At 39.6% G+C, this 15,029-nt stretch overlaps 1 protein-coding gene across 1 annotated transcript in view; it reads left to right on the top strand.

The window, feature by feature from the left end:
- Positions 1–273: 273 nt before the first annotated feature.
- Positions 274–15,029, top strand: part of LOC139721604 (exocyst complex component 1-like) — a 30,420-nt gene continuing 15,664 nt past the window's right edge. Inside the window, exons 1-13 of the mRNA XM_071632936.1 lie at positions 274–495; positions 1,105–1,232; positions 1,948–2,043; positions 2,475–2,544; positions 3,305–3,492; positions 4,013–4,138; positions 5,081–5,315; positions 6,280–6,389; positions 6,892–7,041; positions 8,138–8,395; positions 9,128–9,226; positions 10,996–11,072; positions 14,300–14,335. Of these exons, the coding sequence (XP_071489037.1) occupies positions 372–495; positions 1,105–1,232; positions 1,948–2,043; positions 2,475–2,544; positions 3,305–3,492; positions 4,013–4,138; positions 5,081–5,315; positions 6,280–6,389; positions 6,892–7,041; positions 8,138–8,395; positions 9,128–9,226; positions 10,996–11,072; positions 14,300–14,335 (1,697 nt within the window). The 5' untranslated portion in view covers positions 274–371. The remainder of the gene's footprint in view (positions 496–1,104; positions 1,233–1,947; positions 2,044–2,474; positions 2,545–3,304; positions 3,493–4,012; positions 4,139–5,080; positions 5,316–6,279; positions 6,390–6,891; positions 7,042–8,137; positions 8,396–9,127; positions 9,227–10,995; positions 11,073–14,299; positions 14,336–15,029) is intronic.

Below are 15,029 nucleotides of genomic sequence, written 5' to 3'. Positions count from 1 at the left end.
ACTTAGCCAGGCCCAGGTAAAATAGCCAAATAGTCTATGTGCAAAATGAAAGGAACAAATGTCAAGTGATTTGTTGTGTCCTGCATTTCCGTAACCTTTCTTTATGATAAACTGTCCCTTAATTTGCACAAATAACACTTTTCTAATGCTAGTAGTATCCCCACAGTTCCCATCCATCTACCGAATGTTTTGCTTTCTACCAAAAATTGATGTGATGTGAAGCATGTGTTATTGGAGCAAACCACTTTGCATCAGAATTGTTGGCCATGATCACAGCTTCCTGCATATTATTCCTTATTGTGTTTTGATTGAAGCATTAAAGGTCTGGACAGTCATCCCTTTGAAGAAAAATCACATAAAGTGAAATCAAGATGACTGCCATTCGGCACACACTGCAAAGAGATGTCTTCCTGCCCAATGATGAGCGGTTAATTGGGGTTGTCCACGTCTCTAAGGCTGGGAAGAAAAAGAAAGTCAGCTTCCTGTGTGCTACAGGTAAGAAACTTGTGGTGCTTCAGGGGTTCAATTTATCACATATGCTGAGTTAATGTCAAATGTAGCAGTAGAATGGAGAGAGGTAGGAAACCATGATTGATACTGAAGTTCTCCACTGATTTAAGCCAGAAGCATACGTGAATCAGTGAGTAAATTTTATTGCAAGTACCGAGTGAATTTACAGAGTAGATTTGATTGTAGATATTCTATTGGCATGTAGTGTGTTTCTGAGTGAGAAGTCATACCTGTGATAGTTCTTGTAGTCTTTTCTCAAGGTTCATGTGGATGACATCTCATTACTTTCTTTTTAACAAAGCAAATGTCTATAAGAACCAGTGCTGTGGTGAGGTCATTATTTTTGTAGACAGTTTAAGGTCATGTTTGTGAACCAGAGTCCCATTTCATGAAAAGTTGATATGATAGCAACTCTTGTTGGACTGGCAGTTGTCACGGTAACAACAAGAATCTTGCTTCCTGATTGGCTGTTGCGATGGGAAGTTGCCATTTCAGCAGGAGTTGCCACCCCAACATCTTTCATAAAATGAGGCCCAGGTCATTCTGTTAGGATGTAATCTTTACTAATTTCCAACTATCATTTTTCCCTTTCAGTAACAACCGATCAGCCCGCCCAGGTGTTCCTTCACAAGGTAAAGAAGACAGACAAAGATGCGTTCAAGAAGAGGCAGTCATGGCCCCTGGCAGAGCTGAAAATATGTGATGGGAAAGATCCAGTTATTGTGAGTGAAATCTTTGTGTTTTCATCTTTCTTATGTTGACATGTCAAGAGTGGTTTCATGGATTTTGTCAAGAATAAAATCCCAGCAGTGTTTCATACACAATTTTGTACCTAGCTTTTGACCAAAAGGCACGAGATGTTTTGATTTTCATACAGCTGCTATCACATGTTTTGACCTAAATGTTTTACTTAACAAGAGGGAAACTGTGCCATAGTGTCAACTCGCGTCATTTTGGCAGTTTCCAAGACAGATTTTTAGAAGGGAAGCTACATGATCAATGGAGGTTCTTCACAGGAAACCTGCTTAATGCAAGCAGTTATTCAATGAAGCCTTCAGCAAACCTCACAAATAATTAAGTGCTGGTAATACATATCACTGGGGTGACAAAAGTGTGTATCTAAAATATATCAGTGAAAATCTTTTTTTTTTTCTAGGCATCTCACATTTTCTGTTAAAAAAACACACATAAAAACAAGCAAACATCTTTGTTACTTATCAAAATATGTCAAGGACATTATGTTCTAATACTTTTTAAAATCAGCATAAATCTGTTCTTCATAGAAATTTAAATTTGACAAAGGGTTATAAAATCTTTGATGTACGTGCACATATTGTGAATAGGAATGACATGTGACCCAAAAGAGTATATTTAGTGTACCATTGGGACACAGCACTTCGTCAAAGTTCGAAACCCTGTTTTCTTATGGCGTTGCAGGATGTTCCAGAATTTGATCTCCACTTCGAGAAAGTCTACAAGTGGATTGCAAGCAATGTTGCCGAGAAAAATGCATTTATATCATCACTATGGAAGGTAAAGTTCATCTTCTTTTCCTTTTTGCAATGTATAGGGCCATATAACAGAAGAACAGTTTTGTAGAACATATGTGTATCTCCTTATTTACCTGGAGCAAAGCATACATGTATTTATCAAGCATATGATTGCATCTAAGATGTTTTGACAATAGTGTCATTATGACATTTATAGAGAGAGCATGAGGCTTGCAATAAAACATGTCTGAAAATTTTGCATATCCTAGATACATCACCACATTCTACTGACTGTTGAATTAGTTTGTTTAGTGCCAATTAAGTGTTGTAATGTGTGTGTTTATGAGGCAGATTTCCAGGTGAAGATACACATAAATTTTTTCTTTCCAAGTCCCACTACAATGGCTTGTATGTAAGGATGAAATCTGTGATTAGGAGGACCTGCATGTAATCACATGCTGTTTTCTCTTACAGCTTAGCCAGCGCTACCTGAAACAACTCAAGAAACCAGATTTCAACAACGTAAAGTCAGCTCTACTCGAGGGTAAGCTTTGTGTTCCTAAATGTTATCAATTGGAGGTATCATTTTACTGCATGTGAGACACATTACAAAATATCCACAAATATATCTGTATAGATTTTGTAATATCCAATAGTCAATTTTCAAGCTTGTCAATGTGTCTCGACCCATCGAAGACGGACTGAGTGTTTCGTAACACACATTTCCCAATTGCCCCAGCCTGAGAATACTTCGGACTAGTCTTCAACATTAATAAAATGTTGATAGACATGAATAGACTGTAGCCATGCTCTCCTGAATCACCAAATAGATGGACATTGATCAGTAGTTTGTGTGGCTAGTTGGTGTCATCTTTCCATTTTACTGTCGAAATCCAGTCAACCCTTTATGTGTCCCTTATATTTGAGGCCCTCTGTAACAGTCAAGGTGCAGACTTAACAGATGTGAGATGAATGTGTATGATAAACAGTCTATTGATGATTTCTTTTATCTCTTCTACTGTAATTGCCTGTGGAAATAATCTGTGTCTACTTTGACCTTATTCTCATGTGTTCCATGTTGCTTTAGAACAGTCACTTTGCACTTGAAATGCTTGCATGTATTGAGAGAGAAAAGAAGAGAAAGGTATGGAGCATGAATATCAGGGATTTATGCTAAAAATTTGTGTTTGAAGGAGGTGTTTCAATCTTGTCAGTGTCATGAGTTATAGTGATTAGTGAGTGACAGGTAGTCAATACTTACTAAGGAAATGAAACAATCTGTTTAATGGTCTCTCTGTCTCCAGAATATGTATCTGTCGACCTAGCCAGGGTGGCCCAGTCCGAGGACGATCTCGCCAGCGATGACTACCAAGCTCTCTCGACCAGGGAGGAAGCGGACTTGGAGCGCATGATGGACGAGTGCGAGTTTGCCATCGGCAACGCCGAGGCATTCATCGAGCGACTAGCCAATGATCTGTCAGTTCTTGATGGGGTATGTAGTCTTGTCTAATGCTCTTTGTACTCTGAGATGAATGGTGTGACAGAATGTATCAATAGCACAATCTTGCTGCATTTTGTAAAGTGGAATGACAGGGTGCTATTCATATTTTGACCAATTCTAAAAATTGTACAGAAACTATCGGATGTGTTTACTACTCCCCCATAGTAATGATCACTCTCTTTAATGATAGTACTTCTCTTGCTGGGATAATGATTCTTAGAGGTACTTTTTTTTTGGTTTTCAGCTGTTTTGCTACACTTTATTTTTGATGTATTCCTCCTACCCCTCTAAAATCTATGCCTGGAATCTGCTAATGAGTTAAAGAAATAAGGTATTTGACTCTCCTCTTTGTGTTACCTAAACTGTCTCGATATTTATGCCTTGACCACCATGCAAAGTGTGTTCTCTAGAAACCACAGCAGGAAGGAGATACCGAAATAGGAAGATGGATGGATGTGACTTAAAAGGAACTGTATTATATCTGTACCAAACTGATGATTTCTTCTTCCAGGCCAACATCCACTCCATCATCGAGTCCCAGCAGGAGGTTGCTAGGCTGATGTTCCTCCTCGACGACAGTCTACGAGAGGTCAATAAGGTTGAATCCAGTCTCGACGAATATGACAAGATGCTTGAGGTAAGACCATCTTATAGTTTCTTATGTGCAAACAGTCACAAGTTGATTTAATTACAAGGCATATTAGTATCTGCCCAACTGTAGCAACATTCTGATGTGCAGTCTACCATACAACTTTATTTGCCAATCGACTTTGTGAGTCATTGTGATTGTATAAGGTTAATTTGACAAAGGTGTACCGTTACGTCAGACAGAACATGTTGATTGAATACATTATGGCTAGTCATATTCTTTAAAGAGACATCCAGTCCCTACAAACTGATATTTCTTTCCTATTCAGTCACAATCTGTCTGATAATCTCCCATCTTCCATTTACTCATAATTTCGTGAAACATCTTGTCCCCTCATTGTGGCACTTTGATCTACCCCTTTGATTCTGTTGTGTGTGTGTGTACACAATGCTACTCTAACTATTCCGCATTTTTCTCATCCACACCCTTCTCATCCCAATGCTGCTATTTCATGACCATCTTATTCATCTCACATCTTCCTTCTCTTCCTATCGTAATCCTTTTCCTTTACACCCCTGCTACTCCTTTTCAACTCATGCCTGGCTCCTCCCCATCCTCCACCTCCTCCTCCTCCTCCTCCTCCTCCTCCCCATCCCCTCCTCCTCCTCCACCTCCTCCTCCTCCCCATCCCCTCCTCCTCCTCCTCCTCTTCCTCCTCCTCCTCTTCCTCCTCCTCCTCCTCCTCCACCCCATCCCCTCCTCCTCCTCCTCTTCCTCCTCCTCCTCCTCCTCCTTCTCCTCCTCCACCTCCTCCTCCTCCTCCCCATCCTCCTCCTCTTCTTCTTTTCATCCTTCCCTTCAACTCCTCCCACTTCTCTTTTTCATCTTGTTCCCCCTCCCAGGTCTTTGCCTCCCTGTTTCTCCCTATCCTTCTCTCCCATATTTTTGTAAAAACTAATCTTCCTCTTGCTCATGACCTTTGACCCCCAGGGAGTGCGGGTGCACATGGAGATCATGGAGCAGAAGGACTCGATGATCCAGATCCAGAGTCACAGCCACAGTCAGCTGCAGGAGGCGCTGGAGACCCTCATGAGGAAGCTGGACATGCCCCACAAGCAGCAGCTGGCCCTCCTGGACCGGAGTCTGGGCTCGCCCGCCGGTATCATGGAGTGCACGGCCGCAGCCCAGACACTCCAGGAGAAGATGGATGCTGAGCTACTTCCAGGTAATTTACCCCAGGATCCCCTAACCATTTATCATGTTAAAAACATTGCAATTGTCGAGAGGATACACTAATTAAAGACCCAGTAGTGTGTGATACCATGGAGTGAGAATGCTCGCGCAGGTCGGATGTATTTGAGAATTCCTGTAATATGTTGTGTTCAACTTTATACTTATCTTTATGTAAATGCACGCACAGCGGAAGAATCTAGACTGAAGTCCACTGTTACAGATAATCATATGCTTCAATGCACTGACAGGTGCTATTCATGGTTTTCAGATGCACCTCGGTGGGCAGCAAATGAATCAGACCACCCGTGAATCTCCACACTACCAGGTCTTTTAACCCGTTGAGGACAAGTCCCGAGTATACTCGGGCAGGTGTCTATGGGAAATGCGTGTTGCAGCAAAATCAAACCATCCTCAACGGGTTAAAGTCACCACAGTAAACTACTGAAATCCTCTCAGATATTGAGTGGTTGATGTCTGGTTCCACAATGGAAACTGCAGATATTGTTTATTACTATAGTTTGATTGTTTCATGGCTTTCACTTTACTTGCACAATAAGAGAGCACTAGACTTGCCTCTTTCAGAAGGCGGGGGGGGGGGGGGGGGGGGGAATAACATTACCCTTAACATATATCAGCAGCGAGTCGAGGGAATGTGCACTTTTTTTCAAAAGAATGAAATTTTGTGGAATTCTCTTCGTATTTTCTTTATATTGTTCTGCACATGTGACATCATACACTGTAGTAGGCTTCCCATCCAGCAGTGACTGCGCATCCAGCAGTGACTGCGCAGAAACTTTAAAAATTCATAACTTGTGAACGAATTGTCCGACTTTCCCCAAACTTTCACTGATGTGTTCTGCAAATATTGCTTCATTCACTCAATCTTCATGTGAAAGAAGGTTGACCGGTCCTTTAAGACGTGTGTCTATCTTTTGTATCCCTCTCCATGTCATCAGGCATGGGGAAGATGCGAGCCGTGGTGGAGCAGAGAGAGCTGCTCACCAACCTCCAGGAGAAGTTTGCCCAGAGACTTGCCATCCACCTCAACAACATCTTCATCCAGCAGGTATCGCTATGGCAACAGGATCAGTTGGGATTGGGGGTGGTGGGCACTCGATGTCAACCTCTTACAGGAGTGTATAGCCACAGAAAATTATTGTAATACACTGAAACCAAGGACAGAGTAATCTGTGCATCATGAAATGTAGAGCCAAATAGTGTATAGGTCGAAATGAAATCATTATTAGTGATGATAGTAATTATGATAATGATGAAAATAGCATTTGTTTCCTTAATAGATAGCACCATATCACCATGTGGTTCTTAACAACGTGTATTTTGAAAGTGTGAATTGAAAGTGTATATTCAGTGACATCACTGATTCTCTCTAGAATAGCCTTCTACTTAGATTAAACTGAACATAATCTGATCCCGAAGTGGTGATTGGTTGCAAGCTAGAAGGTCACAAACACAGTGGTTGAAAAAGGCAAATGTATGAATGCCTTTTTGCATCAGTCAGTCGTCATTAGTGTCCGTGTCATTGTTGTTGTTTTTGTTGTTTCCTCTAGGGTGCAGACATGAGCGAGATGATGAACACCTTGAGCTCCCGTCTCACCCTGCCGAAGCACCACACCTTCCACCGAGACCTAATCCCCTACGCCGAGCTCATGCAGTGGCTACGGAAGGCTGACAGAACCAGCTTCCTCCAGCTGGGAAAGGTACTGTAAAACATGATATTTTTGTGGCATGAAATTTTCGCGAATTGGAGCAGACGGCCTTTTTCGCGGCAGGAGGGTTTATGCAAAGTGTCTCTGGCATTCAATGCATATAGTGTAGATAAGAACTTTTGTATGTGTTTTAATTTTTTTGAATCTTGGCTCTCATAAAATTTGTAGAATTGAAATGCACATGAACATTCCTCATTTTGCAGTGTGATCCATCACACTGCATATCTATGTCAAAGTCTGTGGACTGAGCTTGACCTTCACAAAAACATAAACAATAAGATCTACTGCTACCTCAAATGCAAGAAATTTCTTGAAACCTGTCAAAATTTTTAAGTGTGGCTTTTGTAGCAACATCCCCACGTTATGTTACGAATATGGTGGTAACATCATTGTGAATGTTTTTGACAGTGGGTGGGCACCCATTGCATCGTAATAATAGTGTCACGGGAAGAGTTATCTTAAAGGTGCATGGTCCCAGTGTTTTAGTCGGCGCAAGTTTCCTATAGAGACCTACGCTATCGACTCCTCTTTAGCGCTTACACTGTGGCCCACTTCCCCAAGTCCGAAGAAGTCCGATTCACTGTAGTCAGTGGTCCGATCACAGTTTGGCTCATGATTCGGCTGAGGGGGATGACAGCTTCTGCAAACTTCTTTTGTGATGTCATAATAAGAAGCACATATGCACGCACCCTGGCATTACTACAGACTGCGCGATGCGCGGAGAAGACAACAAAGACAATGTTACTTAGCAACACCTACGCACTTTACTCTTGATGACAGCTCAACTTCGGTAATCTTTGTATCAATACTAATGGTGATAGGCAGTATCATCAACAGCAGCCTGTACACTACCGGGACTATGCACCTTTAACTTTTGCCTTCCTGAACACTGTGTCTAGTTTTTCTAAGAAGTCTCAGATATGTCACTTTGATTTCAACAAGTTTGTTCAAACCAAAGTTTTTTTACCTCCAATTTTACACTTTATTCATGGTTGCTATTTTTTAACATACCTTTAGAGTTATATACATGCTTATACATTGTGTTTGTGAGAGTTTTGATATTGATGTCTCTTATGAATTATTTCAGATCTATACAGACAACTTGAAGAAAGTCTACGAGCGGGAGCTCAAAGACTTCTACGAGAGAGCCCGACATGTGATCCTTTCAAAGGCCAAGGCAGCCGAGACAAAGAAGTTTGGCTCCAAGGGGGACAAGGGGAGTGCCACGCCCGACCCCCCGAGAATGGGGGCCAAGGGGATCAAGAGCGCCCCCTCCCTGCAGGAATTCTCCGCGGGGCTGCGGGCTACAGAGTCTGATCTCAGCGACAAACAAAGATTTGACATGGTAAGTGTTCCCATCATTGTCACAGTCCAACTACACCCTTTTAATCTTTTCTTTAATTGGAGCATTGTGATGGGTTGGATAAGACACTGGAACTGCAGATTCAAAGAGACATTACAATTGTTGAGAGGTATGTTTATGTAAGTAATATTATATTTAACCACTTAAATGCTCTCAGATGTTCCGCATGCGGGTCAACATTGAAAACTGCAAATTGAATGTTACAATTTTGGATGTGCCGTAAGAATCATCGAAACCGCACTGCTATGCAGTTGATGTGCAATTTTGAGGTCTCTGTTCAGTGTTATGGGCCATGTGTTCACATAACTTCATGGTCTCACTGCTTCCTTTCAATCTTTTCAAACTTTAATTCATTTTAAGTTGAATTTAAATCCTATCCAGTTCAACCGTATTTAAAGACAGAAATGTCTCAACCACTTTCAAGATGTAAAAATGGGTATCTTGCAATGACAGGATAAAATTGATATAGTCTACAGGGCCTTCACTAAGCTCAATTCTGTCACACTGAAGAGGCTACCCTGGTGTTATATAGACTTTATGTAATTTCTAAAATTTTGATGTTACGCCATAATTAGATGTTTTTTTCAAATAAATAGAATGGACAAGATAAAGCTAGATTGTGTATGCAGGCTTTGGAAAAAAGCAAGGAGGAGTTGGTCATGTAATAAATGAATCATTATGTATGTCTTCTTGTTTATCATTTTCCTCCACAAGGTATTCACACAGCTACTGAATGAGATTCAACCCATGTGCAACGCTGAGCAGGATTTCTGCACCAAGTTCTTTGGTTATGGGCTGGACCTGGAAGGAACAGTGAGTAAATTGGAACAGGGAGACTTGTCAGGGGGAAGGGGGGCATTCTTCAGCCGGGATGTGAAATAGAAAGACTTGTAATTTTACATATCAGTATGCAAGCTTTGCTCTAACATTTACCTTGCAAGGAGCAAAAACTCCATTGGCATTTGTGCCATTATTTTACATAATTGTATGCATATTTTGTTTGTTTTGTTTACATCTTCCATGTACTGTATGCCATGTTCCTATTCAACATCACACGCAATCAGAGATTATATGCTCGTGCAAATTTATTTAAAAGATTAAAGATATAATGACTGTATGTTGTTGATTGTCTAAAGATTGCCTACTCAGGTTTCTCTAGTTTCTGATTTGTGTCAAACTACATAGTGGTGTTGTGATTGCCTAACAATTAACCCCCTCTTTACAGTATACAAATAATGACTGCTATGAGGGGCACAGTTAAAATTATGGGCCCAAGGTGATGTGAAAACCGTAACTATGCCCGAAACGAAGCTGAGGGCATGGTTATGGTTTTCACATCACCGAGGGCCTACATAATATCAAGCAGTCATTATTTGTTTTATAAACCGAAAATATAGATTCCGAAATATAGATACCGAAAATATAGATTCTAGTCTCTTTTACAGCACTCGTAATCAATGCTGATCGACAGTGCGGCGGTCGTATCATTGGTGCGTACACAGTGATCATCTATATGTACAGTGTACATGTACTACCGTAACAAAGTAACGGGGTTGCGACTGTCTCCAAACCAGTCCGCTAGTCTCTTTTACAGCATGCTGATTGAATGCGCGGCGGTCGTATCATTGGTGCGTAAATATGAGCGATCTATGTGTATGGGGTCGCGACCGTCTCCAAACCTATTTACTAACTGTGCCCGGGCCCCGGTCACAGTAACTCAAAAATAGGGCACAGTTATTTTCATGACTCCCCTTTTAACCAATCAGATGAGAGGATTCTAGAAATGAGGTATATAATACCTTTTATATCCTGGGCTTTACACTGTGGGGAACTTACATTTCAGAGATATTGCTCTATCTGTAGGAATTTGAAATTGACTGAAATATACTTCTTGTCTTCCTTTATCATACGTCCTTCTTTGCTATTGTCAGGTTTGTTAACAGATATTTTTTTTTTTCATGAATAGTACGGATTTGATAGTTAACCTGAGTCTACATCTCACCACAACTTAGAGAAAAAAAACAACAACAAGTATGTTAAGGGAAATGCTGTACAAGCTGAAATGAATGTGAATTAACTTTAGACTCCAAATGTGTGATGATCATTGGAAGATTTGCATTGTCTATCTTATTCCTATTTGTATTTCATTTCAGTGTGAGATTCTTTCTTTTTTTTTTTACAGGTCTAAGATCTCTATTTGTGTTTGCCTATGGTTTTAGTTAATTCTATTTTTTCCATTGGTATTTTCTCCTTTCTTCTTTCAATATTTGTAAGATTTAAGTCAAATCAGGATGATTAAATGTGCAATGCTGCACACTGGCACTGGTCTGACGGTCCCAGACAAGTAAAAATCACTGTCGGACCAGCAACTTTTAAGGGATTGCTAAATTTACTGGTCTGACATGACAGGTAAAATAGAAATTACATTGTAGGGGCCAGTTGAAAAAAAAAAAACCACACACAAAAAAAAACACCCCAGGACCAGTAAATTTAAGGTTTGGACCGATAGTAAAAATAGGTTAGTGTACAGCCCTTAAATATGATTTCTCTTCTCCCTCTCTGTCTCCCTTTCCACTATAAAGGATGCAGAATACTTCCCAATGGCTGACCAAGTTGATGGGGGCATGTTCAGCAGACAGAGGAAGCAAGTCGGACCAGAGTAAGGCGTCAATATAATTACATAGCACTTCAGTCAATGGTCAAGGGTGCAATTAGTTAACCTGAACACACCCAACCTTAGTCTGGTCTATGACCCAGTCTGTCTAGCAAGCACTCCTGCCAGCGTCTTGTGCCAACAGGGTGGCAAGGATGTTGGTTTGAGGTTCCTGCTGTATCCTAGCACAGGGCACTACCCCCATCCTCTGCACAGGACTGTTTAGTTTAGTTTAGCACAAAGGCTCTTCTTTTTTGGTCATTTTTTTCTCCCATGCCCTGTCCCAGATGTGGCTGAAAGAATCATGTTTCAGGTTGTTCATCAGTTCGTTCATTCCTCCCCAGATCTAATTAATATGATGTAAAAAGAACCTTGGGTGGATTTTCATGATACTTTGCCCAGGATTGCTACATGAGATGTAGATGGGCTTACTCGAGTGTAGGCAAATCTGTGATTGTCAAATGTCAGATGTCACTGTACTTTAATTTAAAGTGTCATCCTTGTCCAGATCACATTATTGACCCATTCTTTGCAAACAATCTGCAATCTGCTACTACTTTGTGTCCTGTTTCACAACCGCATGTGAAATACCTATGCTGCAGAGTCACATGGTTCTGTGTAGAAACTTGAGATTAAGGCTTGAATCAAGACTAATGGAAAAAAAGGAGAAGGGATGGTATTTTATCTTTTTTTTTTTTCTTTTCCTTTCTGCATGCTTCAGCACATAAGAGGAAAAGTATCAGAATACACACTGTGCAGAAATGAAGCAGGTCCATTTCACTTTCACGCAATACACACATACATAAATATCTACATAAAAGATCCGGTCACATCACAGTTTACTGTTCAAGAGGAATCTGTGATTTGTAGTAATTATCCAAGGCAGCCACAAGCTGTTGTTGGGTGCCCAGCCTGTATGAGTCAATCACTTCCCTCACTTAGCACACTGCCCACTCACAGTGGTGTGCTGTTTGCTCTGCCAGAAAGAATCAGATTATATTCAATTTTCTCTCCATCATATGGAGAAGATATTTCGTCTTTTCTCACAAGGATGATCCCTGCACATGTCAAGCTTCTCCCTCCCCTTCCCTCTCTCCACGCTAACCTCAAGGTATCACCTCAGCGTACCATGTCAAGGTACCATGTCAAACTAACAATGTCCCTTGATGTGAACTAACCCCAAACTGCTAGCTTTACAACTGATTCCCCTCTCTCCTTCCTGGAAGTATTATAAATGTTGATACCATCTCTTCCTGACCCCAATTAATCTCAGGAAATCTCGAACCAAAGATAAATCACTAATTGCAATGGTGTGAGACACACTCCTTTCCATATTTCCTTTCCCTTGAGTGACTAACTGAACTTTTTTTTGCAAGTTCTGATGTACCTCTTGCTTACATTGTATTATCTTGACATCTGCCACCTAGTGTATCAAAACTGTGTATTGTATGGAAATACAATTTTGTATTTCCTTTTCCACTGTTCCAACATTTTATGGAGAATATCATACATGAGAAAAGATGTTTATAGATATCTGAAATTTTTAAAATTGAAGATTTCTAAGTGCCAGTTTAGTGAGAATATTTTTCAATTCAGTTAGATCAAATTTGAGTGATGATTTCAATATCAATTCGATTCAATTTAATTCAGTCTGAGGGATATTACAAGTACAAAAAAGTTGTAACATTGTGACTGCTTACCACAGGAATTTTTGTGGTAGTTGTGGTCAAACATTGCCAAAACACAATTTGTCTTGAATTTGCATAAAGTAATCAACTTCTCAGGTCGTGGAGAACATCAAATGTGAAATATATCCACAATACATATGGAGCATATATCTTATGTCTTTTGACAGTGGATGAAATTTAATTCACTGAAAATCACTGTCACTTGACCAAGTCTATTTCTTCATCATAGCAATGAATCATCATATAAGATGGCTTATAAACCATATTCAAATGATCAAATCTCATCAGATATTGCCCAAATATCATTAATTTGTTTTTGTAATTTCATTGCCTTCGTGCTACATTCACTATCTCTTAAACTGATGTCATCAAAGACAAAGTTGAAGTCTGAAATATTTCAGAAAATGAAGTATTTTTGTCCATAGTTTTTTTTGTATTCTGTGTAATTAAAGGACAAGTTCACCTTCATAAACATAAGGATTGAGAGAATGTAGCAATATTAGTAGAACACATCATTGAAAGTTTGAGGAAAATCAGACAATCCGTTCAAAAGTTATGATTTTTTGAAGTTTTTGTGCAGTACCCGCTGGATGAGAAGACTACTGCAGTGTATGAATAACTTAGATGTCACATGCGTACAACAATATAGGGAAAATATAAAGAGAATTTCACAAAATTCCATCTTTTGAAAAAAGTACACATTCCCCTGACTCGTTACCGATACATGTTATGGGTAATATTATTACCCCTGTCCTTAGAAAGAGGCAAGTCAATTGCTCTTTTATTATGCGAAAAAAGTGAAAATATGTTGAATTTTCTTTTATATTTTCTTTATACTGTTGTACGCATATGACTCACAAGCTGTAGTAGTCTCCTCATCCAGCGGTTCCAACACAAAAATTTAAAAAATTCATAACTTTTGCATCGATTGTCCAATTTTCCTCAAACTTTCACTGATGTGTTCTACTAATATTGTTGCATTTTCTCAATCCTTATGTTTATGAAGGTGAACTTGTCCTTTAATGTTGATTTTGTAATTTTAGTTTAGGATTGGTTTTTTTTTTTTTGGTGGGACAGGGAGAATAGTCGATAGAAACATTGTAAAACGTATCCTTCAATGTAATGAATGAATTCATAAGATGTGTACATATGTTATACTCTGAGAGTAGAGGGTAGTGTACTACACATGTCATATATTTCATGCAGCTTGATTTTTTGATATGAGACAAAGTTAAGGAACTGTGATTTCATTTGATGATTGAACTTCAAATGATTCTGTCATTGGACAGTATTAAATATTTCGTGTTTTGCTAGTCAGCGTTCCTTTTTTTTCCCTACAAACTTCTCATATTATATGTTTTCCCCTTTGAAAGAATTAACAACTTTTTTTCTTCCTCAACTCATTATTTACCCTCCAAAAGTTTTGTTCATTTGCCTCAAGTCCTTTGTGATTTCATTTGCTTTTCTTCCCATCACTCGCTACACTGATTGCATGAATGATTTGGATCAATTTTGTGATCACCTTCGACTTATTCCTGTCCCTAGGGAAAAGAAGGGATGTGCATTAAACCCTGAGCTCAGGTAAGATATTATGCAGTTATTTGCAGTTTTACCACATCTGTCACTTTCTCTGAATTATTTATTCCCCGCAGCAAAACACTACTGTTCAGATTTCACATAAATCGACAGCACCATCATATTTCATGTCACGTCATCAATATGATTTACGTAACACGTTTTTAACATACAAATTGGATACATGAACTCAGTTCTTTGAAGCTCATATTGCTTCCACACTTGCTATGTTCCAGTTATATCAACATCACAGCACATGCCCATGTTTCTTTTGTTGTTGGTGTTGTTTTTTCAATGTTTGTTCATGTTTGAATGATTGTACCTCAGACAAATGAAGTGTGGTGTGATTGATGTTGCCCAAATAATGACTTGAAAGAAACCGACTTGCACGCAGTCAAGTGGGCATGCATTGTGAGCTGTTGTTTGAACTGTGAGATGTTGTGCCAAAGACACAGCCAAGCATGATATCAACAAAAAACCCAAAATGAGCAGATATTGAGGGTTGATGTGATTTTTTAAAGCATTCTCTCCCATGAGAAAGTGATTAAAGTTAGTGTTTAGGTCATCTGTAAGACTGAATGCTTTAAAGTTTTGCAAGCTAATTGCTGTTGCTGTAACAACAATCACAACACCAGCATTTTTGAAAGTCAAGCCCATGAACTGTTTCAAAATTGCTCATTATGTGGGTAATTTTTTCTCG

The sequence above is a fragment of the Diadema antillarum genome, unplaced genomic scaffold (assembly GCF_040938485.1).
Source record: "Diadema antillarum isolate AM-2024a unplaced genomic scaffold, OU_Dant_1.0 scf00000146, whole genome shotgun sequence".
NCBI lineage: Eukaryota > Metazoa > Echinodermata > Echinoidea > Diadematoida > Diadematidae > Diadema > Diadema antillarum.
This window is presented reverse-complemented; position numbering and strand designations above follow the sequence as displayed.